The sequence below is a fragment of the Mytilus galloprovincialis genome, chromosome 3 (assembly GCF_965363235.1).
Source record: "Mytilus galloprovincialis chromosome 3, xbMytGall1.hap1.1, whole genome shotgun sequence".
Taxonomy (NCBI): domain Eukaryota; kingdom Metazoa; phylum Mollusca; class Bivalvia; order Mytilida; family Mytilidae; genus Mytilus; species Mytilus galloprovincialis.
Window position 1 is genome coordinate 7,635,300 of NC_134840.1, and position 19,785 is coordinate 7,655,084.

At 34.8% G+C, this 19,785-nt stretch overlaps 1 protein-coding gene across 1 annotated transcript in view; it reads left to right on the plus strand.

Moving 5' to 3' along the window:
- Nucleotides 1-15,744, plus strand: part of LOC143067082 (coadhesin-like) — a 22,837-nt gene extending 7,093 nt beyond the window's left edge. Inside the window, exons 3-7 of the mRNA XM_076240112.1 lie at nucleotides 415-588; nucleotides 2,092-2,265; nucleotides 10,419-10,615; nucleotides 11,909-12,062; nucleotides 15,513-15,744. Coding sequence (XP_076096227.1) covers nucleotides 415-588; nucleotides 2,092-2,265; nucleotides 10,419-10,615; nucleotides 11,909-12,062; nucleotides 15,513-15,586 — 773 coding nt within the window. The 3' untranslated portion in view covers nucleotides 15,587-15,744. The remainder of the gene's footprint in view (nucleotides 1-414; nucleotides 589-2,091; nucleotides 2,266-10,418; nucleotides 10,616-11,908; nucleotides 12,063-15,512) is intronic.
- The last annotated feature ends 4,041 nt before the right edge of the window (nucleotides 15,745-19,785 follow it).

Below are 19,785 nucleotides of genomic sequence, written 5' to 3' on the forward strand. Positions count from 1 at the left end.
AAAAGTGGAAAGACCTAATAAACAGAAGAAATACAGTAAGGTCTTTCCCTTTTGTAAAAGGAAAGACCTTAATAAACAGAAGAAATACAGTAAGGTCTTTCCCTTTTGAAAAAAGGAAAGACCTTAATAAGATTTCGTGAGAAAACTTGTTACAATTTTGAAGCAAGATACTTTCGGTACGGATAAGGAAAATCAATCAAGTATGAAAGTTAAATGTTCTTCTGTTGTCCCTATTGTTATCATCATTGCCCCATGTATTGTATGTATTATGTTGAAAAAAACGTTTCTGACCTTATGGTTCAAATGCAAATCTAAGAGAAACTTAAGGATGTACTGTACATTTATACTATTTACGGATCCAAATATGAGAAAGTTAAGAATGTAATGTTTTTAATACTGTCATTTTATTTTCAGTTGATGGGAATTGGTCTGCTTGGGGATCCTGGGGTGGATGTTCACAGACATGTGGATCTGGCACTAGATATAGGTCACGGTCTTGTTCAAATCCGTTCCCCTCTTTCAATGGTGCGGATTGTGTTGGGGATACACAGGTGTCACAAACATGTAATACAAATACGTGTCCAGCAGGTAAGTTGACAAACATGTAATACAAATACCTGTCCAGCAGGAAAGTTGACAAGCATGTAATACAAATACCTGTCCAGCAGGTAAGTTAACAAACATGTAATGCAAATACCTGCCCAACAGGTAAGTTGACAAACATGTAATACAAATACCTGTCCAGCAGGTAAGTTGACAAGCATGTAATACACATACCTGTCCAGCAGGTAAGTTAACAAACATGAAATGCAAATACCTGTCCAGCAGGTAAGTTGACAAACATGTAATACAAATACCTGTCCAGCAGGTAAGTTGACAAGCATGTAATACAAATACCTGTCCAGCAGGTAAGTTGACAAACCTTTAATACAAATACCTGTCCAGCAGGTAAGTTGACAAACATGTAATACAAATACTTATACAGCGGGGTAAGTTGACAAACATGTAATACAAATACTTGTACAGCAGGTCAGATGACATTCGTGTAATACAAATACCTGTCCAGCAGGCAAGTTGGTAAACATGTAATACACATACTTGTACAGCGGGTAAGTTGACAAACATTTAATACAAATACCTGTCCAGCAGGTAAGTTGACAAACATGTAATACAAATACTTATAGTGGGGTAAGTTGACAAACATGTAATACAAATGCCTGTCCAGCAGGTAAGTTGACAAACATGTAATACAAATACTTATAGTGGGGTAAGTTGACAAACATGTAATACAAATGCCTGTCCAGCAGGTAAGTTGACAAACATATAATACAAATACGTGTCCAGCAGGTAAGTTGACAAACATGTAATACACATACCTGTACAGCGGGTAAGTTGACAAACATGTAATACAAATACCTGTACAGCAGGTAAGTTGACAAACATATAATACAAATACCTGTCCAGCAGGTAAGTTGACAAACATGTAATACAAATACCTGTACAGCAGGTAAGTAAACAAACATGTAATACAAATACCAGTCCAGCAGGTAAGTTGATAAACATTAGGAGTTTCGCGGAACCCTGTGTCTCGCCTACAATTGCTTCTGTCAGTGTTAGAGTTGTAATGTTGTAGTTTGGTGTAGTATAGTGAGTCCATTAATCAGTAAAATACAGAATTTAAAAAAAAAATCAAACTTTTAGTACAGCAGCTATTTTTTATATTAAATTGGTTGATCCGTAGATTTACTGACAGTGTTGCCTGAAACAATGTTATTGTGATCCGTAGATTTTCTGGCAATGTTGTCGGAATAATAACTATAATTTTGATCCGTGTATTAACTGAACTCGTTGATTTAATCATTGTACTTGTGATTCGTAGATTTATTGACAGAGTAATCCCAGGATTTACTATAATGCACCACATATATATATGTATTAAAAAGAACAAAATTAATTTAAATTCTGCTTGTCTTTAATAATTAAGTGCGTCCATTCGAAAGTTTACCATTAATACACACATAAACATTCTTGAGTGAAACCTTCTGGAAATATTGGTTCATATTTCTATTTAGTACTTATATATTTATTTAGTGGATGGTGCGTGGTCTGACTGGGGAGACTGGGGCGACTGCTCTAATGCCTGTGGATCAGGAACTAAAATAAGAACCAGGGATTGTACAGACCCAACTCCCATGTATGGGGGATCAGATTGTTCAGTCTCTAACACACAGTCACAAAGTGAAATTTGTACAGGTCCGTGTGCAGGTAAGTACGACCATATATATTGATACTAACAAAACTATTCTCGAAGTTAATATTTAGCTAAAACCGTATTTACTAAAACACAGGAATGTTTTAAATGCCTTATAGTTCACCCTCGATATACTAGTATCCGAACGCTTTGTTTAGAATTATCTATGAGTTAGACAGTGTAATAAAAAAGATAACATTTATATCAGAATCTTTATGTATATTACCCCGAGCATCGCTGAAGATTTGAAATACGCATCTGGTGCAGGAAGTTAGAACCAGCTTACACAAGTCGAGAACAAACCATTATTTCACATCTGATACCACCCAGATATCATCAAACCGGATATCACTAAAAAGGTATCACTAGAAAGGTATAACCAGAAAGGGTATCACCAGATAGGTTATCACCAGATAGGGTATCACCAGAAAGGGTATCATCAGATAGGTATCACCAAATAGGGTATCACCAGATAGGGTATTACCAGATAGGTTATCACTAGAAAGGGTATCACAAAATAAGGTATCACTAGAAAGGTATCATCAGATAGTGTATCATTAAATAGGGTATCACTAGAAAGGTATCATCAGATAGGGTATCACTAGAAAAGGTATCACCAAATAGGGTATCATCAAATAGGGTATCAACAGATAGGGTATCAACAAATAGGGTATTACTAGAAAGGGTATCATCAGACAGGGTACCACCAAATAGGGTATTACCAGATAGGGTATCACAGGATAGGGTATCACCAGATAGGGCATCACCAAATAGGGTATTACAAGATATAGTATCATCAGATAGGGTATCATCAGATAGGATATCACCAGAAAGGTTATCACCAGAAAGGGTATCACCAGATAGGGTATCACCAGATAGGGTATTCCCAGATAGGGTTTCACCAAATAGAGTATCATCAGAAAGGTATTTCCAGAGAGAGTATCCCTTGATAGGGTATCACCAGAAAGGTATCCCCAGATAGGTTATCGCCAGATAGGGTATCACAAAATAGGGCATCACCAAAAAGGGTATAACCAGATAGGGTATCACCAAATAGGTTATCACTAAATAGGTTTCACTAGATAGGGTATCACCAAGATAAATATAGGTTATCACCAGATAGGTTATCACCAGATACGGTATCACCAAATAGGTATCACCAGATAGGGTATCAACAGGAAGGGTATCACCAGATAGGGTATCACAAGATAGGGTATCACAAGATTGGGTATCTCCAGATAGGGTATCACTTGATAGGGTTTCACCAGAAAAGTATCTCCAGATAGGTTATCACCAGATAGGTTATCACCAGATACGGTATCACCAAATAGGTATCACCAGATAGGGTATCAACAGGAAGGGTATCACCAGATAGGGTATCACAAGATAGGGTATCACAAGATTGGGTATCTCCAGATAGGGTATCACCAAATAGGATATCACCAGATAGGGTATCACTCGATAGGGTATCACCAGATAGGTATCACCAAATAGGATATAACCAGATAGTGTATCACCACATAGGGTATCACTTGATAGGGCATCACCAGAAAGGTATCTCCAGATAGGGTATCACCAGATAGGTTATCACCAGAGAGTGTATTACCATATAGGGTATCACCAGATAGAGTATCACCAAATAGGATATCAACAGAAAGGTATCTCCAGATAGGGTATCACCAGATAGGTAATCACCAGATAGAGTATCACCAAAAAGGGTATCACCAGATAGGGTATCACTTGATAGGGCATCACCAGAAAGGTATCTCCAGATAGGGTATCACCAGATAGGTTATCACCAGAGAGTGTATCACCATATAGGGTATTACCAGATAGAGTATCACCAAATAGGATATCAACAGAAAGGTATCTCCAGATAGGGTATCACCAGATAGGTTATCACCAGATAGAGTATCACCAAATAGGGTATCAACAAATAGGGTATCACTAGATAGGGTATCACCAGTTAAGGTATCTCAAGCTATCAAGATCAATAGCCTATAGGAGTCAGCACTTCTGTGTTGTTAAAACTTAAAATGTTCGAAATACTCAGGTTTTTTTTACCCCAGAAATAAATGACTATAGTTGAATTTGACAAGACTATTCGGAATGTTGGGCCCTAGATGCTCTCTAATCTCGTACTTTATTGAGCCTTTTAAACTTTCATAATCGAGTGTACCGGATGAGTCGTTGGTAGACGAAACGACAGTCTGGCGCTCACAATTTTAATCCTGGAATATATGATGAGTTTATAAGTAAGTACCGAACACGAAGAGCTATATATCAAAGGGGGACCTAAAATAATAATCAAGTCCACAACTTTGCATGAGGAAGTTAAACGTATTTCTAATGAACAAGGGTTTAGACACTGAAATGTCTAGACTTTTTTTCCGACCATTGATTTTATGTTGAAAGTCTCAAATATAAAGGTTTTTAACTACAAGTATCAAATAATCTTAACATTTTTATAGATCCATGACAATGAGATCAAGAACAGATAAATCTGACAGACAGCCATGATCACCTGACAATTATTCCGTACACCAAATGTAGTTGAACTATTGCGTATGATAATTGAAAAACAAACCAAAACACAAAACTTTGAAAATTGGGTCAAGTTCTGATTGTATCTGTTTTAAACAGACATGTACACATTACAATCTTTCCAAACACTAAATAAAGTTAATCCACTACTTAAAGAACTTAAAAAAAGGATAAAACACAAAAGCCAAACATTGACCAGTTTACCATGAAAGTGAGGTAAAAGTCAGATGATACCTACCAGACAGACATGTACAACTTTAATTATTCCGTACATCTGCTTATTGTATCAGAGAAACGGCATTAATCGCGTAACGTTAACTCTAATAACTGATTCATATAATGAGGTCAAGCTCAGGCGAAGTCAGTCGGACAGACATGTTAACATTGCAAGGAATCTATAATACACCATGGACGTCAAGTTGGTTACTTATTCCCTATTCCCTATTCGTTACTTATTCCCTATTCCCTATTCGTTACCTATTCGTTACTTGTTCCCTATTCCCTATTCGTTACTTGTTCCCTATTCCCTATTCGTTACCTATTCGTTACTTATTCCCTATTCCCTATTCGTTACCTATTCATTACTTATTCCTTATTACCTATTCGTTACCTATTCGTTACTTATTACTTATTCCTTATTCGTTACTTATTCGATTTTTGATATCCTTCCCCCTTTTTAATTGTTTATATTCTTATCTCTGGTTATAGTTCTAAATTTGTTGAGGTAAAATGACCTTTTTATGACCTATTTATATGTGTTTGTGCTCAATCGATCCTGTTGCTTTATGTTCGATACTTATTAGTTTCTTATTTGATTTTTATACGTTCTACCTTTTAAATGTTTTATATTCGTATGTGGGAGATCTGGTTCTTGGTTCGAAGAGGTGAAATCACCTTTTACCGCTTGTATAAAAATGAAGATGTGGTATGATCGCCAATGAGACAACTCCCCACAATTGACCAAAATGATACAGAAATTAACAACTATAGATCACGACACGGCCTTCAACAATAAGCAAAGCCCATACCGCATGGTCAGCTATACAACATGTTAGCGGGGTGTACATCGTTTCGGAGCTTGACTAATACCTTGTTCATAACACGCGTATTATACGTTGCACCTTTTAGAAAATGATTTTCAATTGTGTTCTTGTCTCTGGCGGTAACTATGTGTTCTTAGAGATGAAATAACCCTATTAGTGCGTATGTACCCATTCCAGCGCTCGGTGTATATCCTGTTACTTGTTAGTTACTTATTCGCTTATAATTCGTTTGTTATACGTTGCACCTTATTCGCTTATAAAACGTGTGTTATGCGTTACCACCAGAGACATGAATACAATTGAAAATCCTTTTCTAAAAGGTGCAACATATAACATACGTATTATAAGCGAATAAGTAACGAATAAGTAACAGGGTATTTACCGAGCGTTGGAACGGACGCATACGCTCTAACAGGGTTATATCATCTCTAAGAGCACATTGTTACCACTAAAGACATGAATACAATTGAAAATCCTTTTCTAAAAGGTGCAACGTATAACAAACGTATTATAAGCAAATAAGTAACGAATAAGTAACAGGGTATTTACCGAGCCCTGAAATGGGTACATACGCGCTAACAGGTTTATTTCATCTCTAAGAACACATTGTTACCACTAAAGACATGAACACAATTAAAAAACGATTTATTTCAAGTTGCAACGTATACCCCGTGTTTTAAAATCGAATAAGGAACGAACAAGTAACAGGGTATTATCCGAGCGCTGGAACGGGTACATACGCGCTAATAGGGTTATTTCAACTCTAAGAACACATTATTACCACCAGAGACATGAACACGATTGAATTTTTTTTAAAGGTGCAACGTATAACAAACGCATTAAAAGCGAAAAAGTAACTGGGTATTAACCGAGTGCTGGAACGAATACATACGCGTTAATACAGTTATTTTATCTCTAAGAACACATTGTTACCACCAGAGACATGAACACAATTGAAAATCATTTTATTTCAATGTGCAACGTAAACCCTGCGTATTAAAAGCGAATAAGGAACGAATAAGTAACAGGGTATTAACCGAGCGCTGGAACGGGTACATATGCGCTAATAGGGTTATTTCATCTCTAAGAACACATTGTTACCACCAGAGACATGAATACAATTGAAAATCCTTTTCTAAAAGGTGCAACGTATAACAAACGTATTATAAGCGAATAAGTAACGAATAAGTAACAGGGTATTTACCGAGCGCTGGAACGGGTACATACGCGCTAACAGGTTTATTTCATCTCTAAGAAGACATTGTTACCACTAGAGACATGAACACAATTAAAAAAACAATTTATTTCAAGTTGCAACGTATACCCCGTGTTTTAAAAGCGAATAAGGAACGAACAAGTAACAGGGTATTATCCGAGCGCTGGAACAGGAACATACGCGCTAATAGGGTTATTTCAACTCTAAGAACACATTACTATGGAATGTGATACGACTGTCATGCAAGTGAGAGGTTTAGCTAGCTATAAAACCAGGTTCAATCCACCATTTTCTACATTTGATAGATCATACCACATCTTCATTTTTATACAAGCGGTAAAAGGTGATTTCACCTCTTGGAACCAAGAACCAGATCTTCAAACATACGAATATAAAACATTTAAAAGGTAGAACGTGTAAAAATCAAATAAGAAACAAACAAGTTGCTTTCTTTAAAAAAAGAAATGCAATCGTAAACCCAAATGCTTGTTTGGTATTATACATTAGTCTAGTTAATTGTTTAATTAAGATGTATTGTTTTATATAACTTTTGTTGTACATAAGAATTAGAAACTGACATTGAGTGTTTAGTTAATGTAATACCGGCTTCACACATCAACGTATAGCCCCGACGTACGTCGGCCGTGTTAAAAATATATGCACGCTACCTATACGCTAGTAATTGTGGATGCATTCAACCTGTCAATCATATCTGTAACGTGTACACAACGAGCTTAAAACGTGTATCGGGCGTTCAGGTGAATGTTGGTGTATGTCTGTAACGTAGATGGAATTTATGCTACAAAGGAAAAAAGTCTATTGAACGTATTTGAGACTTGTCCCGGTTGTATCTGGAACGATAACCCATGCTTTCGAAGTGTCTGGGACGTTATTGTGTGTGTTTTAGTAAAAGTCAAACGATTTTGAAGCGTATACAACGTTACCTTATCTGTAGCGTTTTCAACGCCCTTGTAGCGTGTATATAATGTGCGTGTAGCGTACAGATATACGCTTGGCACACGTTTGAGCTGAATGAAAATGTTTATGCTCCGTTAAAATTTCCTGGCGTAAAAGCGTTCACCAATCGTATACCTTTGCATTTCGACGTACTTCAAACTCATGCAACGCGCGTTTAACGCTTGCTTAGCGTCCCTCTGGCGAGCAACTAAGTTACGCATACCGTTAAGGACTTTGTTAATTTTCTGTTTTGACTTATTGTTTTACATTGTCATTGTCGGGGCCTTTTATAGCCGACTATGCGGTATGTGCTTTGCTCTTTGTTGAAAGCCGTACGGTGACCTATAGTTTGTTATTTCTGTGTTAGGGAGCTACCATTTGATTTTTATGGGGGCTAGGATGAAAAATAATGTCCTGCATTTTTTTTTAGCTGTAATCTGTCCTGCCTTTTTATTTTTCACTCTGTTTGGTCCTGCTTTTTTTTTTTTAGTTTATCCTGACTTTTTTTTACCTAAATTGTCGTCCTGACTTTTTTTTTTGAAAGTGTCTCATCCTGCCTTTTTTTTTACTCAAAACTCCTGTCCTGCCTATTTTTTTCAAATTTCATCCTAGCCCCCCCCCCCCCCCTTCCATAAAAATCAAATGGTAGCTCCCTTATTTTGTTTTTTTTTCTAGATAGTTGTCTCATTGATATCATACCACATCTTCTTTTTTTATTTGATATCTTATCGCCGTCCATGTTAAGTCTGCTTAAATTGCATGCATGATGAATTTTAAGGTTATCAGTCGTAATTAAAGTGGTACACATTTATTCGTTAATTCATTGCTTGAAGTATTATTTCTTACATTTGCATGATCAAATGTATATTTTTTTTAAATATATTTTAGATTTAAATTAGTGTTAGTTTTTTTCCTCCATATTGAATATCTACTTATCCATGTTATCAGTCACATTTTGATGACGAAAAGGATCCAGAGGTTATGTGACCTCCTTTATTTAATAAAAAGTAAATAATGTTGCAATATTTAAACAAAGGAAATAACTTTAAATTTGCTATTTAAAGGAAAATAAAAACGGAAATATACTTTCATAATTAATTTTAACGTTATTTTCAATAAACGATATTTTTTTTTGGAAAAATCCTCGTTTTTTTACACCTATTCGATGCACCAAGGAATGGAATATTTCAATGTACGTATTTTAGATTATGTTTTTACGTCCTTGGTCTATCCTAGACGTAAAATTTCAAGAAAGTGCTAGAAAGACTTCCTTTTAATTTCAGTATAAAAAAATTAGCCTGCTTTGTACATCATGTACATATTCCCTAGACTCATAATCTAATTAAATGATAGTAATACTTCTTTTATAGATATTAGTTAACAAATCTCATTTCGAATATAAATCGTATTTCTTACATGCAATCTTATCTCGTATCGAAACACAGCTGGTTTCAACGTTTGACCCTGGTTAAAATAACTACGCATATATTGGAAGTAAATATTAGCAGCTTGTAATTGCGTGCAAGGAAGTATTTAAATGATAATTAAAGTAGCTTGCGTCATAATATATTATGCATCTTATGTAACATATTTCTATGGCAACTTTAAGATGCTAATGCTTATTCAACAGGTCAATTAATAAGCTATTGCGCATGTATATGCAAGGTGGTCATGGAAAGAACAGATGTATTCCGAATAACATCCGGTGTTCCGAAAGACTACGGACATCGTCCAATATATACTGCGTAAACCCTCAGGGGTTTACGCAATAAGTGTCGAACATAAAGCAACAGAATCGGTTGAGCACAAACACATATGAATAGGTCATAAAAAGGTCATTTTACATCAAAAAATTTAGAACTATAACCAGAGATAAGTATATAAACAATTAAAAAGGGGGAAGGATATCAAAAATCGAATAAGTAACGAATAGGTAACGAATGGGGAATAGGGAAGAGGTAACGAATAGGTAACGAATAGGGAATAGGGAATAAGTAACGAATAGGGAATAGGGAATAAGTAACCAACTTGACGTCCATTAATACACCATCTATATTCATCATATTAATCATAATAAGTGAGAAATTCACATGAAAAAAAAGTCTATATTTTTTAAAGCAGCCACTGAACCATAAAAATGAGGTCAAGGACAATGGCTATGTGACAAACGGAAACTTCGTTACATAAGATAACTGGATACAAGGTGACAGATGATTCAGGTCTTCTACTTCATGAAATATAAATCTTTATACAAATAGTTAACATCGGCGTAGTCGCAGTAATCTTTAAGATTTGCTTATTTGGACTTACGTTGCAGGCGAAACAAAAATTAAAAGAGAATTACATTTCAAACCCTTTCATTTCGTATGGTGATTTTCCCTTATTGAAATACAGTATTTAAATTCAGTTGATGGTGTCTGGGGTAGCTGGGGTTCGTATGGGGACTGTACTCATACGTGTGGAGGAGGGAAGAAAGCCAGGAGACGTTCTTGTAACAATCCAGTACCATCAAACGGAGGAGACGACTGTTCCGGAGATACTTACAACATAGCAGATTGTAACACAGGTGCATGTTCTGTTCCGGCTGCAGGATCATATGTTCAGGTAGGCTTCAAATCAGACATCATCGGCTCCAGGATCATATGTTCAGGTAGGCTTCAATTTAGAAATCATCGGCTCCAGGATCATATGTTCAGGTAGGCTTCAAATTAGAAATCATCGGCTCTAGGATCATATGTTCAGGTAGGCTTCAAATCAGAAATCATCGGCTCCAGGATCATATGTTCAGGTAGGATTCAAATCAGAAATCATCGGCTCTATGATCATATGTTCAGGAAGGCTTCAAATTAAAAATCATCGGCTCAAGGATCATATGTTTAGATATGTTTCAAATTATAAATCATCGGCTCTAGGATCATATGTTCAGGTAGGCTCAAATTAGAAATCGTCGGCTCCAGGATCATATTTTCAGGTAGGCTTCAAATCAGAAATCATCGGCTCTAGGATCATATGTTCAGGTAGGCTCAAATTAGAAATCGTCGGCTCCAGGATCATATGTTCAGGTATGCTAAAATTAGAAATCGTCGGCTCAAGGATCATATGTTCAGGTAGGCTTCAAATTAGAAATCGTCGGTTCCAGGATTATTTGTTCAGGTAGGCTTCAAATTAGGAATCATCGGCTCCAGGATCATCATCGGCTCAAGGATCATATGTTCAGGTAGGCTTCAAATTAGAAATCATCGGCTCAAGGATCATATTTTCAGGTAGGTTTCAAATTAGAAATCATCGGCACCTGGATCATATGGTCGGGTAGGCTTCAAATTAGAAATCATCGGCACCAGGATCATATGGTCAGGTAGGCTTCAAATTAGAAATAATCGTACCAGGGTCATATGTTCAGGTAGGCTTCAAATTAGAAATCATCGGCACCAGGATCATATGGTCAGTTAGGCTTCAAATTAGAAATAATCGCACCAGGGTCATATGTTCAGGTAGGCTTCAAATTAGAAATCATCGGCACCAGGATCATAAGTTCAGGTAGGCTTTAAATTAAAAATCATCGACGAGGAATCATCCAATGAAACTTCAAAATAATAAATCTAACTGGAAATACTGCAATATATGACACAAACGGATTTTAATCCAGGTGAATAAAGAAACAATTTATTAAAAAAATACCCTTGATGATTGATTATTGACTTTTAATAATGATCAATAATGTACAAGAATGAAAACAATGTTATCAAATAATCATTCATTTACAAACATTTATTTTGACCTAACAATGATTTTTTTTAAAGAGTTGCTTCTGATTGATGTTTTGCATTGATTAACATTCATCTATTCATTTCTCATCTCTATAATGTTTATAATTGGTTTTTATTGTAAATATTTTAGATTTGTCCAACAGGATTTTTTACATGTGAATCTGGAATAGTTGGTTGCATCAATAATACATTACAATGTGATTGTACAAACCACTGTTCTGATAGCAGCGACGAATCTACATCATATGCCTCGTGTCCAGCTGTCCCAACATGTACAGGTTCTGGTGAGTAACAATCTATCGTGTGTGTGCCACAACACTTGTAGAGGGTCTGGTGAGTAACAATCTATCGTGTGTGTGCCACAACACTTGTAGGGGGTCTGGTGTGTAACAATCTATCGTGTGTGTGCCACAACACTTGTAGAGGGTCTAGTGTGTTACAATCTATCGTGTGTGTGCCACAACACTTGTAGATGTTCTGGTGAGTAACAATATATCGTGTATGTGCCACAACACTTGTAGATGTTCTGGTGAGTAACAATCTATCGTGTGTGTGCCACAACACTTGTAAAGGGTCTGGTGAGTAACAATCTATCGTGTGTGTGCCACAACACTTGTAAAGGTTCTCATCTCTAATAACTAGGGGTGATTTCAGGTACTTTGGAAGGGTGAGCAGATCCTGGTCCACATGTGGCACCCGTCGTGTTGCTTGTGTTATTACAAATCCGGTAAATATTCTAATTCGGTAGATCACATTCGTGAAAAGGGAAGGGTAGTGTAGCTAAGACATACGGAACATATTTGATATCATCTGTGAAACGGTTATTGAATAACGGTCAACCAACTCGTGATGGCGTCCGTAAAATGTAGGGTGATTGCCAATGAGACAGAGACAATTAAAGCTCATTGTTCGGCCTCAACCATGAGTAAAACCCATGTACCATATTGTCAACTATAATTCACTATCTTTATTTAAAATCTTAACTGGCGTTTCAGCTGCATCATAATCTAAGTGTTCATTTCTAGTCAAATATATATACTTATGACATTTTCAACATCGGAGTGACGTCTAAATAAATATTACGCAAGTGATGAGTGTTCGTACGTGTGTTTGTGCTGTATTTCTGTCACGTAGTGTTGTCATTTTAGCGATTTTTAACATTGACATATAAGCTGGGTGTTTGGCTAGCCATAAAACCAGGTCCAACCTACCGTTTTTTCCTGGTGTTCCTTTGTTGTTTCGCATCATGGTTCGGAGCTATCAGCGTTTCTGTTGTTTCTTTGTTTGTCCTCTTATTGTTGATGTGTTTCCCTCGGGTTTAGTTTGTCACATGGATTTGTTTTCTCTCAATCGATTTATGACCTTTGAACAGCGGTATACTGTTGTTGTCTTTATCTACACGATAGAAAAATTCCACTACTACTGATAATTGTAATTTCCGATGACAAATAATGACCTTATCATACCTCATATTTGCTACAAACACATTTTTAATATAAAAGATAATTTTTATATAGATTTATAAAGAAGATATGGTATGAGTGCCAATGAGTCAATTCACCATCCAAGTCACTGTTTGTAAAAGAAAAACCATTATAGGAAAAGAACGTTTAGGAACAAAAGTCAAATATTTTTTTTTTTCATAACCAATATACTTGACTATTTAAAAGTTTTAACTACTTTTTGTTGGATATTCATTCAATTTGTTGATTTTGATATGTTTTATCGTTCAAGTATAGATAAATGTCACAAAATGTGTATGACAATGTTGTCCCTTGATATAACCAAACAAAACTACTAATACTAGTAGAATGATTTAAAATTTAACGAAGACAATAAATTGTTAAGGTCTTTCCTCTACGCGAGGAAAGACCTTATTGTTTTTCTAATGTTTTTAAGGTCTTTCCCCTACGTGAGGAAAGACTCCAGCATTTTTTTGGCACGCCCTCCTACCGCTTCATTGGAGTTATCAATACAAAACTTTAACCATCGATAGACCTCATCATGAAGTTTTACCAGATGAACTTTTGTAGGATTTCATCATCCCCTTTAGAAGTTACCTCCCTTTTATTGATTTTGTTCAACATGCCCCCCCCCCCCCCCTCGTTGTGTTTAAAGATATCATGACCTTATTTGAACAATAGGTAGATCTCATCATGATGTATACCATCTGAGGCTGCATAGGATTTCATCATCCCCTTTGAGAGTTATATCCCCTTGAAGAAATCTCTTTTATTTGCATTTTTCTCAAAAAGTATAAGAGATAGAATTTAATTGAAAATGACAGCATGTACAAGACATGTCAATGTTAATAAACATAAACAATTAATTAGTTACTAACCCTCATAAGGAGTTATTGCCCTTTTAAAATTTATAAATAATTTTTGAAAAATTATATTTTGAGAACCGGAAGGCATAGAAACTTGGAACCTTCATCAACAATATTTAATTTATGTGACCTTTAATATGCACCCAAGGTCAAAGGTCACTGAGTGCAAAAAAAATTACGCTGCAAATTCAAGCTTACATATTAGGAAAACAATAAGACTTTGCTGCATAAGTTCCTCTCGACGAGCTCTACATTTTATACAATAAGCCCAAAAATGTCCGACTGTCAAAAGTAACAACGGGATCATTCTTAAAAGTATAGTATTGTGTGTCTATCTTTTTAAAGTTAAGAGATATCAACCTACTATAAACTCGAGTTTAGTATTGCAGATATTTGATGATTCATTGTGACCTTGATGAACTTTGGAATTGTCCCAATTTTTTTTAATGTCCTTCAACTGTAGTTCGTTTATCATTTAACAGATTTGAGCTATCTATTGTCGTTTTAGAGATAATGCAGTTTGAAATTTTGCGAGCGGAGGCATGTATTTCTGAATCAACAACAGCTAACCACTTAAAATGTTGAAATTGAAGAGGTTAACATAGTTATATGTTTGACCAAATACCAAAAACATTCCATGGAAAAAAACACAAAAAAAAAATCAATGAAATTCATGTTTTGGATTGACTTTGTAAGTTTCATACTTCTATTTATATAGTTGATATTGCATCATTTTTGGCACTTTGTCAAATGGGGTCATCTGATATATCAAATTGAAGGTCTAAATAAACTCTACTAAAAAATGAAAATTTAAAACCCATTTTTTATTCCAGGGGGAAGGGTGGGGTCGTTTAGTGCAAAAATTCAAATTTCTCAAATGGTAGGTTGTCGCATATCAAATAAAAGAACATAAAGCGTACATTTGAAATTTCAAATTGACGTCCCCCCAAAACTGGTTGGACTGGGTCATTGAGTGCAAAAAATGAATTTTCTTTTAAGATAGGGTTGTTGTATACCAAATGAAAGGTCATGATGTGTACATTTAAAATATCAAATTCCCGACCTCCAAAAATTAGTTGGATGGGGTTATCAAGTGCAAAAATCAAACGTTCTAGAATATGACGTTGTCGCATATCAAATGAAAGCTCATCTAGTCTATGTTACATATATCATACTTCCGAACCCGAAAATGTAGGCGGATGAGGGCATTAAGTGTAAACAGCGAAAAGTTTCAGAATGTATGCTTGTCGTATAGCAAACGAAAGGTCGTACAAAGTACATTACGAAAACATCACTTTTACAGGAAAGACCTTTCAATTGTTTTACAAACAATTAAAATACCAGTTTTTATTGTTGTTTACCTTCTTTTTTAAAATGTATTTTCATGTTTTCGCTTTCGTTTCAGATGTAAAGAGCAGCATAGCCATCTGTCTACTTTTGGGTTTGATGCGGTTTGTTGTTGAGAAGATAATTATTTGAGATTGTTATGAAATGTTTAGAATCATTGGCATTGTGTAATGAACTTATTCATCAACTAAGCTAAGATGATATATATTTAATGTGAACCATTCTGTTACAAGGGCTTGATGTGTTATGAAAGAAGTACTTCACTTGTCGTTAATTATTTGCAAACAATAAATGCATTTATTTAAGTTTTTCTTTTTTTTTTTGAATCTTTATTAGGTTTCTGAGTGTTCAATTCTGTAGCACTGTTAGAAAAGCAAAACAACACGTTATAAATTGCATGCATCCGGGCTCGAGCATCCGGGGCGTTTTTCTGGATTTATATTCAACAGGAACGCTCAGAGCAAAATATTTGAAAAGTAATTTGATGTATACGAACCTGTACCAGTAAGGGTAACAGAACTTTCGAACTGTTCTAATATTTGAATGGGATAGTAAATGTTTTTTTTTTTTATTGAGATTATCGCTGATCGTCAATTATCAATTACACGAAGGACTCTAATATAAAACTGTTACATGAGAAAGTTAGGGAACACATTCCATCTTGGGATATACACATGCATCGGTTTTTCAGGGCATGTGCCAAAAGGTGGAATGGGGTGGAGTGCTTGAGTGTTGCAGTGGAGTCATGAAGTGAAATACTTAACATATCAAAAAATCAATATCTATCTAAAATCATTTATAATTGGTTTTTGTAATATTTTTTTAACTTGAATTGCAGCACACAATGATTTTATATTATTTCATTTGTCATATTTGATTTTTTGAAGTTGGGTAGCATTTAGTCCAAATAATTATGACGTCTTGAAAGGCTATTATAATTTTTTTCTTTGACGCCTTACTTCGACGTAAGGCGTCAAAGAAAAAAATTATAATAGCCTTTCAAGACGTCATAATTATTTGGACTAGGTAGCATTTTGTGACAGCTTAGTTGGAGGTGGGATTTTGTTATCTATCGTGTAATTTTCTTTACTGTCCTGAATTGTAGTGTATTTCTAATAAGAATACTTATAAATATTTTTTGTTAACAATGGACTATGATATTATCATAAAATTAAATTTTCAATCAACATTTTGCCTTTGATTTGATCTTACATGAAAGTTTAATGACTGTACCATTTAAAACAGCGTGTTTCCTCCAATTAAAATTAGATAGTGAAAGTGTATCTAGCCACCATCGCCTGTCCATAGAACCCATGAAACTGTCATTACTATAACCTCAGAAACTAAATAACTTTAAGTACCGGTCTTTGTAAGAATCATGCAGGTTCCTGTTGATAGGCGATTCATGACCCATCTTCAAATGTCTTTATATTTTGTTTATGAGGAGGGTATGGTATGAAAATAAGTTTCATGTATTAATTTTTTTCTTTTGAACCTTGGTTGCCATGGAAACCATCCTTACAAAATGTTGCCTAAATACGTTCATAAGTAGCCTTTGAAAATTGAAATATAAGGGGTTTTAAAGTCCCATAGAAATAAAGTTAATCAATACAAAAAATATGTATATTTACAGTATTGACAAACAAAACCCCTAACTATACAAAAACGTTAAAATTTTGAATTTACTAAATAGTTTGTTTCCATAGCAACCATTTAAAAATGTGTTAAAATTCGAAAATGAAAAATTTCAAAAAATCTTTAATTTTAAATCTGTTTATCTCCCAAGACCAACAATACCATGAAATGACATTGCCAAATTTTGAAAGACCACATTCTATATATTGATAAAATAAAAAGAAAGTCGTGTGTTTTTTTTTTCTTTAAAAAAAAAATTTTAGTCAAAAATTGTCAATTTTCACCAAAATTCAGATTACCAAACAGATGAATACTGAAACATTTTGAACTGAAAAAGCTAAAACATTCCATTTATACGTGCATTTCTGACGCAAATTTGGTAATTATAAATGAGAATATATGATTGATAGAGATATTTTGGTAGAGAAGGAATTTTTTTCTCTCTGGGCATGGTGCCACCCCCCCCCCCCCTTTTTTTCAAAATTCAAAAAATTATTAAAAATTTAAAAGATGGAATTCAATTGTGAACATTTTGAGCACACGACTTTCTTTTTATTTTATGAATATATAGAATGTGGTCTTTCAAAATTGGTCAATGACATTTCATGGTATTGTTGGTCTTGGGAGATAAACAGATTTAAAATTTAGGAGTTTTTGAAATTTTTCATTTTCGAAATTTAACACATTTTTAAATGGTTGCTATGGAAACAAACTATTTAGTAAATTCACAATTTTAATGTTTTTGTATAGTTTGGGGTTTTGTTTGTCAATACTGTAAATATACATATTGTTTGTATTGATTAACAATATTTCTATGGGACTTTAAATTCCGTTATTTTATATTTTCAAAAAGGGTCTTTTTTCACATATTCAAGCAAAATGTTGATTTGATGGTTACCATGGCAACGGGCATAATACAGGGAAAATAAAGACAGAATTTTACTCATCTACCAAAGTTCTTATGATATAGGGCAAAAAAAATTACTTCTGTGACATGTCATGAATCACCTTCTGCATGATTTTTACAAAGACAGGTACTTAAGGTGTTGAGAACCTTTGGTGACCCCATAGTTTAAGTGTCTTTAAAAAGTACATAGTGAGCAGTGGTCGTTATATACAAACGTTCACCTAAATTGTCCCAGTCAATGGATGAATTTAATGTATCAATCAATGGCCACAGCCACACTGTTTTGAATTTCATTCTATATAGGTCAACTATATTTGTTGTATTGAAGAATTGTTAGATGTACATGTCTGCCTGGCATGGTTCATCTGACCTTGACCTTATTTTCATGGTTAATTGATCAATGTTTCATTTTCTTGGTTTATGTTGAGTTTATGTGACAGTTGTAATAAAGCTTTATATTTAAGACTATCAAAATATTATCAATGATTAGTAAAGAAGGCGAGACATTTCAGCGTGTGCACTCTTGTTTTTTTTGTGTGTGTGTTTCTTTCTTCCACAAAGAATGTCCTGATTATGGACTGAATGGTTGCAGTAGTCCACTCCATTATTTAAAATAAGCTATTTCGTAATGTTTAAGCGTATTTTAATATTTAGGTCCTTCGTTACTCCTCTAATATGTGTTGCGGAACATGTTGACTATATACATTTTGTTCCTCTCGTAATAAGCTTTCTAATGAGGTGTAAGGTTTATCTATAATTAAGGGCTAAAGGGTCACAGCATTCCATTCCATTATTCCAAATATCTATTTCATTATTCAAAAATGGCTATTTCTTAATTTTCAAGCGTATTTTGGCATTTGATCCTCCGTAAACCCTCTAATGGTCATTGCGGCACATATCGTTTATACTCAGTTTATTCCTCTATCAATAAGCTTTAATTTAGTGTAAAAAATTTGCCTTGATTAGGGACTGAAGGGTTGCAGAAGTCCATTCCATTATTCAAAATAAGTTATTTCTCAATGTTCACGCGTATTTCGAGATTTAAGTCCTTTGTTACTCCTGTAAAATCCGTTGCGGAACATATTGACTATATACCTTTTGTTCCTCTCTTGATAAGCTTTCGATTGAGGTATAATATATATCTGTAATTAGGGGCTGAAGGGTCATAGCAGTCCATTCCATTATTCAAAATGTCCATTTCATCATTCAAAATTGGCTATTTCTCAATGTTCACACGTATTTCGATATTTAAGTCCTTCGTTACTCCTCTAATATGCGTTGCGGAACATATTGACTTGATACTTGTTCCTCTTTTGATAAACTTTCGATTGAGGTATAATATATATGTGTAATTAGGGGCTTAAGGGTCCTGCCAGTCCCTTCCATTATTCAAAATTGGCTTTTTCTCAATGTTGACGCGTATTTCGATATTTAAGTCATTCGTTACTCCTCTAATGTGGCGGAACATATTGACTATATACATTTTGTTCCTCTATTAATAAGCTTTCGATCGAGGTATAATATATATTTGTAATTAGGGGCTGAAGGGTCCTGCCAGTCCATTCCATTATTTAAAATTTCCATTTCATTATTCAAAATTGGCTATTTCTCAATGTTGACGCGTATTTCGATATTTAAGTCCTTCGTTACTCCTGTAAAATCCGTTGCGGAACATATTGACTATATACCTTTTGTTCCTCTCTTGATAAGCTTTCGATTGAGGTATAATATATATTTGTAATTAGTGGCTGAAGGGTCCTGCCAGTCCATTCCATTATTCAAAATGTCC